This window comes from Rattus rattus, chromosome 10 (genome assembly GCF_011064425.1).
Source record: "Rattus rattus isolate New Zealand chromosome 10, Rrattus_CSIRO_v1, whole genome shotgun sequence".
NCBI classification, from domain to species: domain Eukaryota; kingdom Metazoa; phylum Chordata; class Mammalia; order Rodentia; family Muridae; genus Rattus; species Rattus rattus.
In genome coordinates this window covers 44,646,890-44,659,254 of record NC_046163.1, presented here as the reverse complement: position 1 = coordinate 44,659,254, position 12,365 = coordinate 44,646,890, and the positions used below count along the sequence as shown (strand labels likewise).

The following is a 12,365-nucleotide window of genomic DNA, read 5'->3' as shown; positions in this document are numbered from 1 at the left end:
GGAGAGGGAGGGAGAGGGAGAGGGAGAGGGAGAGGGAGAGGGAGAGGGAGGAGGGAGAGGGAGAGGGAGAGGGAGAGGGAGAGGGAGAGGGAGGGAGAGGGAGGGAGAGGGAGAGGAGAGGGAACACAGTACAGTTCCATACACTTGGATTCCAGTACTTGGGGAGACAAGGAAGGTGGATCCCAAGTTCAGAGTCAGGTTGGACTATATAATAAGATCTTGTCGCAAAGAGATCTCAAACCATGGGCTAAAGGGATGATACCTCATCAGGTGGGAATGCTGCTGCATGAAGACTGGAGTTCAAGTCCGAGCACCTATGTAAGAACTTGGGGTGGGCACACATGCAGACCGGGGGATTGGTGTTAGTTTCTAGCCTAGCCGTAGAGTCTGTGAGAGACCTCATCTCAAGACAATAAGTGGAGAATAACAGAATAGGGTACCTCACGTCTACCTCTGGCCTCCCTACACATATGGTTGCACATGCCTGCATACACATGTGCACCTACATTACATACAGTCATCACACATACATGTATACATATACATATGCACACACTAAATAGCAAAACTAACAAAACACAAAACCTAAACAGAAAAGGTGGTCATACTTACAGTTATATACACATATGTCTATTATCATATATGAGAATCACTGCCCCCCTGTGTGCCTGTGCATGTGTGTGCGTGCACACATGTGTGCATATGTGTGGAATACATTGCTCAAGTTATATTAAATGAGCCCTTGTTCCATGTGTCTTTCTTCCTGGAGTAGGTAACCTAGGTAGAAAGGCCTGGTGTTAAGTGTCTGTAATCCCAGCGTTAGGAAGCCAAGGCAGGAGGAGGTGTATAAGGCTAAAGCCGCTCAGCTGGTTCGGTAAGCATCAGGCCAGTCAGGGCTACACAGCAGACTGTATTCCAAAGAAACGGAAATGATGAAAAACAAAGCAAAACAGAACCCAGAATGACAGACACCAGAGTGGCCAGTGAACAACCAGCTGAAGGCCACTGTCTCGTTGTTAAGGGGGTTGCTGCCAAGATCCGGCAGGAGAATCACCGACAGTCTCACGACAAACTCCTACGAGTCAGTTTTCAGCATCTGTCTTACAGCGAGAACCCTACCACCAGACTCCACTCTTGCGTAAGACCTTGCTGAGTAGCTGGTGTGCTTTGTACAGCTTACCAACTTCTCTTTCCTGTCATTCCCAAGCACACATGGCATGCTCTGCATCACCACTCATCCCAGCAGGTAGGCCCAGACCCAGCAGACCAGCCAAGCAATGCACGAAGAGCGGAAACACACCAAGGAGGTGATCAACACTCACTCTACTAAGTGCCATGTGTGGGACTTCAAAGGCTGGGACAGCACAAGCGCTGAAATCAGCATTTCGAGTACAGCCAGCCCGGGCTGGGGGTATGGCTCAGTAGGTAAAGTGCTTTCCATATAAGCCCAAGGACCTGAGTTCAGATCCCTAGCACCCACATAGAAGTACATCTGTTATTCCAGTTGTGGACAGGCAGACACCAGAGGATTCCTGGGATTCACTGCCTCTAAACCATTAAACCTCTGGCCTCCACATGTATCCACAGGAACATATGAACACACAAGTGAACATATTTATACATTACACACATGTATACACACATACACACATGCACACATATGTACACATACACAGAACACACATTGCACACACATGTATGCATACCTACACATATGTGTACATACCCACACACATGTACACACATATACACACATGTACCACACAAATGCATTCACTCATGACATGGCCTAACGGATCTATCTGATTAAGCTCAGATCTGGGGGATAAGTGCGGGTGTCAGGACCTCGGGAGAGGAGGAGGTTACTCACGAGTCAAGCTCTCTGGGGATGCTGCTTACGCTAAGGTCAACACAGACCTTGTCCCGGATTTCCTGAGGCTGCATGGTACCGAGTGTGATGTAGGTGGTGTTCCGGTTCTTCATTATGGCATTGGCAGCTGCGCAGGGAGTTTCAGGGAAGGGACACAGGGACATAACAATGAAGATGGGCATGGACCGGATGAGCTTTTCTATGAAGGCCCAGGAGGCTATGTCCACAAACTGGGCCTCGTCGATGATGAAGATAATCCTTTCTTCCCTCACTGTCTGGAAGAGGGAAACGGAAACACTCTAGGCGACTTCGGGATCGTGTGTGTGTGTGTGTGTGTGTGTGTGTGTGTGTTTACCAAGTTTTATGGTTTGCACTATATAAACCAGGCCTCCAACTCAGAGATGCACCTGCTGTGTCTCCATATGTGTGTCTCAAAATGTGTGTCACCACGACCAGAGAAGGGTGACTTTAAAAAGAGGGAGGGAGGGAGGGGAGGGAGGGAGGGAGGGAGGGAGGGACACTAAAGCCAGATGTGGCACACACCGCTTGGTAGTTGGAGGCCTGAGGATCAGGAATTCAAGGCTACCCTTCCCTATCTATGGCACAAGCCCAGGGTCAGCCTGAGCTACAAAGACTCCTTTTAAAAAAAAAAGAAAAACCGTGAGAGTATAGTTCAGTGGTAAAGTGCAGTTTTAATATGTCTAAATCCCTGGGTTGGATTCTTACTTTTAAAAGATTTATTTATTTATTTTATATATGGGTATACTATATACTATACTATATATACTATACTATACTATACTATACTATACTATACTATACTATACTATACTATACTATACTATAGCTGTCTTTAGACACAACAGAAGAGGGCATCAGATCCCATTACAGATGGTTGTGAGCCACCATGTGGTTGCTGGGATTTGAACTCAGGACCTCTGGAAGAGCAGTGAGTGCTCTTAACCACTGAGCCATCTCTCCAGCCCCAGATTCTTACTTTTAAAAAAAGAGAGATAATTTGTGAGATAAATAAGGTCGTGGAAGTATCTATAAAATAAAAAAAAATTTAAAAAAGCAAAGCAAAACAAAGCACAAAACCATGTTCATAACATAGAAGTAATGGACGAGTCGACCAAAACTCATCTTAATTTACTGGCAAATAATAAATGATCCCGGGGATACGGTATTTGTTCTGCAACATATAATTACCAAACACCCTGGGTGGGTAGTGTGATGGAGACGGAGCCGCCTCTGACCCTACTTGGAGGCTTATGCTATTTTGGTTTGAACTCTGGTATGGGTTACACTTTAAGTAGATTGTGTATCCTTTTTTTTTTGTACAGACTACAACTAATCTGAATCGTTCACCCCCTCGTTAAGTATTTAGTGTGTATCTATTAGGGTCATGCACACTCCAGGTGTCGGAGACATGCCATAACTGTAAATGCACAAGCTTCCTGCCTCAGTTTCTCAGGTTCTAGGAACATGTATGTGCCACTGTGCTGGATGTGTGTGTGTGTGTGTGTGTGTGTGTGTGTGTGTGCACATGTATCTATGTGCATATGTATGTATGCTTGTATATATGTGTGCGCTTATAAATTATTTTATTTTCTTAAGATTTTGTCTGTATGTCTTCTGTCCATTGTCTTCTGTCTCTTTATCTATCAATCTACCTATCTATCTATCTATCTATCTATCTATCTATCTATCTATCTATCTATCTATCTACCTATCTATCTATCCATCCATCTATCTATCTATTTATCTATTATTTATTTTGGTTGTTTGAGACGAGGTTTCTCTGTGTAGCCCTGGCTGTTCTAGGACTTGCTCTGTAGACTAGGCTGGCCTTGATCTCAGAGATCCAGCTAACTCTGCCTCCCAAGTGCTGGGATTAAAGGCTTGTACTAGCATTTCCTGGAAGATTTTATTTTTAAGTGTGTGTGTGTGTGTGTGTGTGCGTGTGTGTGTGTGCGCGCGCACACGCGCATGAGCGAAAGTGTCCACAAAAGCTGGATGAGTAGCAGATCTTATGGATGCTGGGAACTGAACTCGAGTTTTTTGCAAGAGCTGCCAAAGCTCCTAAGAGCAGAGTCATCTCTCCAACTCCTCCATGTTTAAATTCTGAACAGACTCAGCTCACGTTCAGAAGGCCGGGAGAAGTAAGCACTTTAAGGTATGGCTTTCACATGCTTGCAGAACTCTCTGCTGGTGGAATGTGAGCCCCCGGCTCTGTGGCCTTTGCGTAGTTCCCTCCCCAGGTGACTTGACAGGTGCCTCTTACTTGCTCCAGGATCTTCATAAACAGGGCTTCCAGTTGCTTCTGCTTTCTTATCTTGCTCATCCTGGACATCTCCCGGGAAACGGGGAACTGTACGGAGAGTGAGAGGGTTGAACAGAAGGAGAGAGCAAGGGGACTCCCAGCAAACCCCTTCAACTGTCCTGAAGCTTGGGGTGCTCAAGTGTTATGTCCCACAGTGCCCTGCCTCCAGCCTGGAACCTCTACGCCGCAGAGTATAACAGGAAGGAAAACAGACACACTGTCTACATTTGCCATCGAGTTTGGGAACGGGTGACTTCGTGCCCTAGGTCACCCAGGATGGGACAGTGCAGCTATGAGGGAAAGGTAACAGACATGCAGAACACGGAGTGGCCGTTTGGACTTTCCAGAATATGGTATTTGAGATACGTCTGTTATCTCACAGGAACGTGTTACAGAGGCTGTGCGTATGGCTCAGGGCAGAGCAGATGCTTAGCATGTGTGAGGTCCCAAGTCCACCCTTAGCTTCTATAACTAGCTAAATAAATACATGTAAATTTCAAAAATGTGTGTTGCTTAGTCTGTCCTAGGTTCATTATCTAGAGCCCCAAAACCTTATGTTAAATGTTTCTGTGTTGTAAGGCATCGAACTATCATTTAGGTTTGCCTGAAAGTCTTTAGCACTCGAAGTAAGTCTCAGTTAAGTGATTAAAAACATTCTTCAATCTTTTTCTTTTTATCTCATGTGTCTGAGTGTATTGCTGCGTGTAGGGAGGTGTATCACGTGCATGCCTGCTGCCCACAGAGGTCAGAAGATGCTATTAGATCTTCTGGAACTGGAGTTTGTGAGTCAGCATTTGGGTGCTGGGAACTGAACCCAGGTCCTCTACAAGAGAAGCAAGTGCTCTTAACAACTAACTGAGCCATTTCTGTAACCCCACGACGGAGAGGGTTTATCGATTTATTTTTGGCTATGTTTATTTTTATGTATTTATGTGTGAGCTTGTGCATGGGAGTGCAGGTACCCACAGAGGTCAGAAGAGGACATTGGATCCCTGTGTTACAGGCAGTGGTTGGTTATCAGCTGCCAAGTATGGATTATGAACGGTGATGTGGAATTGTAAGCCAAACAAACCCTTTCCCCCCAGCTTGCTTTTGGTCATGGAGTTTCATCACAGCGATAGTAACCCTGACTGGGACCAAAGGTTAAAGTCTCAGAGCTTCAGGCAGGAGTGGCCGTGCGTGGCCCATAGCTATGTTTTTGCAGGAGTCTCACACGCGCTAGTTACCTGAACATGGAAGATGTCGTTAAGGAGACAGTGGTATTTATCATCCAACAGCGTCTTGACTCTATTTTGAAGATTGGTCTGTCGTTCTTTGTAATGTTTACAAGTATCCAGACCTAGTACGTTAGCCATGAGTATCTGGATAGTGTAAAAATTTTGATGGAAGCTGATCTTAGTCAGTGCAATAGCAACAGCCCTGTTCATAAGACAGTGGAGAATCAGGAGACCGTTTCAAGTCCAGTTCCTGGAACTAACAGAGGCTGGGAGAAAGTTCTGAGTTCTTACACTCAGCTGTGAGGACAGAGATTTATCAAGCTGTTCTTTAGTCCTGCTTCTGGTAACCCACCCTTCTTCATACGGCTATATTAACCTGGAGGTCTTTTCCTTCCTAGTTTTTCTGTTGACGCCCAGCACCCAGGCCAGAGCCTTAAACTCAGACCTGTCCTTGTCCTTTGCTTGGCATGCGTGAAGCCTGGAGTTCGCTCCCTAGTACTACCCAAAGCAGACCAAAGCTTGAACAACAACAACATTAGCATCAGCATCTGCATCAGCAACAGCAACAACATCAGCATCAGCAACAGCAACAGCAGCATCAGCATCAGCATCTGCATCAGCATCAGCAACAGCATCAGCAACAGCATCAGCATCAGCAACAGCAACAGCAACAGCATCAGCATCAGCATCAGCAACAGCAACAGCATCAGCATCAGCATCAGCATCAGCAACAGCAACAGCAACAGCATCAGCATCAGCAACAGCAACAGCAACAGCATCACAGCATCAGCAACAGCAACAGCAACAGCAACAGCAAGCAACAGCAACAGCAACAGCAACAGCAACAGCAACAGCAACAGCAACAGCAACAGCAACAGCAACAGCAACAGCAACAGCAACAGCAACAGCAACAGCAACAGCATCAGCAACAGCAGCAACAGCAGCATCAGCATCTGCATCAGCATCAGCAACATCAACAGCATCAGCAACAACATCAGCATCAGCATCTGCATCAGCAACAGCAACAGCATCAGCAACAGCAACAGCATCAGCAACAGCATCAGCAACAGCAACAGCAACAACATCAACATCAGCATCAGCAACAGCAACAGCAACAACATCAGCATCAGCAACAGCATCAGCATCAGCATCAGCAACAGCAACAGCAACAGCATCAGCAACAGCATCAGCAACAGCAACAGCAACAGCATCAGCATCAGCAACAGCAACAGCATCAGCAACAGCATCAGCAACAGCAGCAACATCAGCATCAGCATCTGCATCAGCATCAGCAACAGCAACAGCATCAGCAACACATCAGCATCAGCATCAGCATCAGCAACAGCAACAGCATCAGCAACAGCAACAGCAACAGCAACAGCAACAGCAACAGCAACAGCAACAGCATCAGCATCAGCAACAGCATCAGCAACAGCAACAGCAACAGCAACAGCATCAGCAACAGCATCAGCAACAGCAATAGCAACAGCATCAGCAACAACAAAAAGGACAGATCTTGCAGCATTTTCTTGTTTAATCCAGGGTTCCCATGGCCTATTTTGTGTGACATACAGAGTCACCAAAGCCTCATTCTCTCATAGCTAACCCTTCTCTTCCTAGTCATCTACCCTTTACCACCACCAAGTAAACAGTGGTTCTTTCTACGGCCAGGGCTGTGTCTAATCTCCAGGACTTTGCTTTCTTGCTCATCCAGGGGTTGATATCACCGGTCACAGTTTTTGTAAGTCAAATCCTAGCTTTGGCCTCTTGGACGACGTTCCTGATGCCCTGAGTTTGAGTTATGTACCTCTGTTCTTTGTGTCTCTGCCATCTACTGCTTGTTTGTCTCTGCCACTGCCCCCGCCACATTGCCTTTTCCTGGTTACAGCCTTCTCTCTTCTCAGCTCCTTGAAAGTAGGGATCACAAGGCCCTCATATTCGGGGCATTGCCCAGTGGCTCTCCAAAACTCATGTGTGAGTTCTGACTACCACAGAAAGCAACCTTGTTTGGGAATAGTGTAGTCGGAGAGAATCAAGCAAGACGAAACTATCATTTGAACCAGGTGTGATGGTGCACGCCTGGAATCTCGGCGTTCATGATGATGTGGAAGTAAGAGGAATTAAAGGCTAGCCAGGGCTCCATGAACAGGGCTCTGCCTATATATCTACAAGCCAAGGAGCACCGAACATTGGCACTAGAAGCTAGGGGAGAAGAAAAGGACTTTGTTTTCTTAGTTCTGTGAGGGTACCAATCCTGGTGACACCTAGATCACACTCTTACTCTTTCCGTTGGTTAACTCACCCAGATTGTGGTAGCTTGTTACTAACACAGCACTTAACAGTTCTTGGAACATAGTAGGGATTTAATAAGTAATGACATGAATCAAATAAGATAGCAGGCATGGGGGTTGGGGATTTAGCTCAATGGTAGAGCGCTTGCCTAGCAAGCGCAAGGCCCTGGGTTTGGTCCTCAGCTCCGGAAAAAATAAAATAAAATAAAAACGATAGCAGGCATGTCCACCTCATATACCCTTTAGGTTAGGTGGGAAAGACACGAGGCACTGTTGTCATGATCTTGGTCATCATTTCTGTACAGTCCACTCCCTCAGAGTGGCAAGCCGCTCATCCCATGTGTGGCACTTCTTGTGTGAAGACAGATGAACAGTCTGAGGTAAGCACACTAACTCTGCCCTCTGGGTGGAACACCTAGTGGCCCAGCATTCCTTAGCCCCACTCTCCAAACTAAAGGGTTTAAAACAGCAATCCCCTAATTAACATAAACAGCAATGCCCTGATTAACATAATTAGCAAAATAAACACTAGCGTCTGGTCCCCAGACAGACTTCAACCTTGCCTGCCACAGCTCTGTGGATGTTTCAACCTGACTATCCATTGGGGTTAGGCAGGAAGTTCTGAAGTCTCTGAGCTTGCCCTGATATTAAATTGGGATTTGCAGAAACCAGTGCCATTTCCCTGTCTCTTAGTTTGAACCGCTTCATCATTAAATACCTCTTCAGCTACAAGGTCTGCCTCTCCAACAACTGTACTTAGCTAGATCATGTCAGGCGAGTTATACAAGGGAGAAGACAAACAAATGCAACTCTTTCAAGGGTGCAGCATTTCCTGAGATCACAAGAAACATGACTTCAAGACACTCACCTATGGTTCTCATGCTGGGAGGCCAGATACTCGATTTCCATAAGTACCTGACTTTTCCCATATCCTGGCAATCCTTCATACATTAGAACTCGGCTGCAGTTCGTCATCAGAAAGTCCTTCATAGTAGACATGAAATAGTCGATCTCCCTAACACGACCTGTTGTTTTTTTTTAAAAAAAGAACATTAACAAAAAATAGTTTAGAAATATATTTTAAAAGGCACGCAGTGATACCCTTTCTAAGAAGGTCTTTAGAATTTCCATGACATTGCACATGGGGCCTCTTCCCTTTGTGGTTTTGTTCTTTGTCTCTCGTAGCTGAGGCTGGCTGGTCTCCAAGTTGCTATGTAGCTAAGGATGATCTTGAACCCCTGTACCTCCTGCTTCCACCTCCCAAGTGCTAGTGTTACAGGCGTGCCACTATGCCTGACTTGGTTTCTTAAAGCTCTATGTATTTTTAAAAGTTTTTAAATCTTTTTTTTTAAAGCTTTAGTTAGCAAGGTGATTTTGAAAGTTTATTTCTGTAAGCTGTGAGGGAAAGTTCTTTTGTCATTATCCTCACTCGGTCGGCCCCATCGGGCCAGGGATGGAACCCAGAACCTCTGGAATGCTAGCCAAATGCTTTACCACTAAAATCTACCTCTGCTCTCAAGGGAAAGTTTGTGTAAGCTCATCACCATTCCGTTTAAGTATGCTGCACGGAACTTGAGATTTGCATAGATTATACAACCAGGAATCGAACCGAGGATCTCTAACCTTAAAATAGATACTTTTTCTCTGTTTCCTTTAGCAGACTAGATTATACAACTAACACATGCTCACTGTAGAAAAATATGGAAAACGTAGGAGGAAAAAGAACAATATAAAAAAAAAAACCTGTTCTGGTTGACAACCCTATCGCTTTTTTTTCCCTTTGATGCCTTAAAATGTATGCAGTAGGAGGCCCAGGCTGAAATCTGATACTCAGCCCACAATCTTCCAAAACCCCGGTCGAGCGTGAAGGACCTGGAAATACTGGACTTTCACAGCCATGGGCTCACTTGGGTCATTCCTAGTCTCTGCGCTGGACAGATGAGGTCTGATTTTGTTATCTGTGGGTACAGTGCCTGCATGTTCAAGTGCTTCTAATGTCTTTGCTGAAATAGGAGATGATAACAGGTAAAAGTGTCCTAGAAAAAGGAGGTGTGTATTTTGCCTGGCAACGTGAGGTTCTGGGTATGGTTTAACGGAAACCACCCTGCACACTCTGTTGACTCTCTTGAAGGAAAAGTACCCTTTGCAAAACTACATCTGAACTTCAGTGTTGTGAGCTCTCCTCTGAGAAGCCTAGGCTTAGAAGATGGGAGTCAAAGGGCCACGTAGTGAAATCCTCTCGCTTCTCTCTTCTGGTTCTATGGAACACGTACTGTCTTTCATTGGATTCTAATGTGAGTTTTAAGTCACCTTATCTTCAAATATATGCATCGTGTTTCTATCCAAACCAAGTCCTAGCTGGACATGTCGGTGCATTCTTGTAATTCCAGCACTTGGGAGTAGGTGGCAGGAGATTTAGGAGCTCAAGAATAGCCTTGGCTACCACAGCAAGTTCAAGGCCAGCCTGGGCAACATGAGACTCTGTCTTTGAAATCGAAAACAACAAAAAAATGATTTAAAAAAATCCTACTACAACGACTGTCGATGCAGGTTTTTTTTTTTTTTTTTTTTTTTTTTTTTTTTTTTTTTTTTTACCCTAGCATTTATTTTCCTGGTAATTTTGTTACCCTCTGTCAGAAATTTTTGGGACAGGAACTCTTACCAAGGAAGAGCATTTCCCATATTGCTGGTCTCCTACAATTTCGCTTTGGCTACTGCTTTGAGGAAAAGTGTGAGCCTGGTTTTTACCCGGCCCCCGTGTGAGGAATATGGCCTAAAGAGATTGGCTCATCACCTGGATCAGACTGAGGAAGGTCTGCCAATCACCGCACGCACTCTAAGGTAACGGACAGTCTAGGACTCCTCCTACTTTGAATCATCACTATAATCGCTTCTTGGGGGTGGGAAATGGGCCTCTTGGGGAGCGGGGGAGGGATGCTCTCCATCTTCTCTGGCTTTATGAGTGTGGGAGTCTTGGCCTGCTGGGTGTGATTGTTGGAAGCCTGTGTCTCTGTGGAGGGTTTTTGTTGGCCTGAGTGCTTTGTTTTACAGCTTGGGAATGACTGAGCTCCTGCAGGCTTAGCAGGCTCTGGGATTCTGGCCTAACACACTTCCAAAGCAATGCATCTCAACTTTCCTCTCGCTATGGCCCTTTAAGGCAGTACCTCGTGTTGTGGCGACCCATTCCCCTCCCCCAACCATCAAGATTACTTTCATTGGTACTTCACAACTGCAATTTTGCCACTGTTACGAATCATAATGTAAATATTCCTGGATAGAGGTTTGCCAAAAGGGTGGAGACCCGTGAGTAAAAACCACTGCTCCAGAGGAAGGGCAGAGCCTTAGACCCCCTGACACCGTTGTGGCTAGGATTTAACTTTCAATACGTCTTCCAGGGATGTTAAATCTAATAAAAGAGAACAGCAAGGGCTACTCCAAATATCCCGTCTTCAAAATCTATAGCCTCCTCTTCCCCAAAAAACACTGTTGCCTTCTTTCCATTGCTTCCAGCTCCAATGTAAATTAGCTTTGAGAAGGTCCCAGCCACCAAATCCCAACTGCATCACTTCCACATAGATTGTAGATGAACATGGTTTTGTGGGTGACAGAGGATTGAACCTTGCACGCTAAGCATTGTGCACGTTAAACACACACTCTCCTCTGAACCACACCCCTAAGCCCTTATACACGTAAATACAAAAGGTAAAACAGAATTTCTGGAAGAAAAGCTAGGAAATACTTCTCCAAACATATGGATGAAGAAAGATTTCTTAAATAGCACACAGAGAAACACGGTTTAAAACAAAAAAAGAAGGATAAATTGAATTACATCGCAGTTAAAATTTCTGTTCATTAAATAAATGCCTTAAGCAAACAGCTGAAAATGGACACTGAAGAGATAATTAGCAGGGACCCTGTACATAGGTGGCATAGCAATTTGTGAAGGGTTCCTTGTTTAAAGAGAAAGAGAAACCTACCGTGGTGGCACAGGCTTGGAATAGCAGTACTCCAGCGGTAGAGACAAGAGGGTCACGAGTTCAAGGTTGTCCTCAGGCAGATAGCTAATTTAAAGCCACCTTGGACTTGAATTGTACAGATTTTATCCTAACAGCAGTGACCACAACAAAAGTACAAGTCAGACTCTGTCTCGAGGGAGAAAAAAAATAATCCTAGCCCAAATGACAAAGTAGAGAAATGTGTGTAATCATTTTATGTAAAAGATGGGTTAAATAGCCCAAAAGGACCTCAGCCACATCTGAGCAATGATAAAGGGAAACTACAATAAGGGGCCGCTACGTACTCCACATGTGTCTAAGTCATAAAGACTAACCAAGGTGGCTGTTGGCAAAGATGAAGGACGATGGCATCATCTATCAAAATTATACCCTCTGTTCTGACAATATCACTTGTGTATACATAGATGTGCATATATGTACCTTTCCATACATACTAGACAAAATGCATATGCACGCTCTTTTATCTTCTTTGCTATTGTTGGTTGTGGTGGTTTGGGATGGTGTCCTGCACTGTGGCATTCTTCTTGCTTGGCCTCCTTAGGGCGGGGCTTACAGGATTTGCCCCAGGCTATTCCTCTTCTTATAAAATGTCTATTACAAAGACTTGTGTAAGAATGCATACGGCAACACTGTAGGGACCTGGAGATA

The 12,365-nt window shown here is 45.0% G+C and overlaps 1 protein-coding gene across 1 annotated transcript in view; it reads right to left on the bottom strand.

Moving 5' to 3' along the window:
* Adcy10 (adenylate cyclase 10) overlaps positions 1 to 12,365 on the bottom strand; it is a 64,646-nt gene that overhangs the window by 27,724 nt on the left and 24,557 nt on the right. Inside the window, exons 10-13 of the mRNA XM_032915418.1 lie at positions 8,570 to 8,726; positions 5,420 to 5,612; positions 4,155 to 4,241; positions 1,871 to 2,145 (exon numbers count right to left, since the gene is read on the bottom strand). Of these exons, the coding sequence (XP_032771309.1) occupies positions 1,871 to 2,145; positions 4,155 to 4,241; positions 5,420 to 5,612; positions 8,570 to 8,726 (712 nt within the window). The remainder of the gene's footprint in view (positions 1 to 1,870; positions 2,146 to 4,154; positions 4,242 to 5,419; positions 5,613 to 8,569; positions 8,727 to 12,365) is intronic.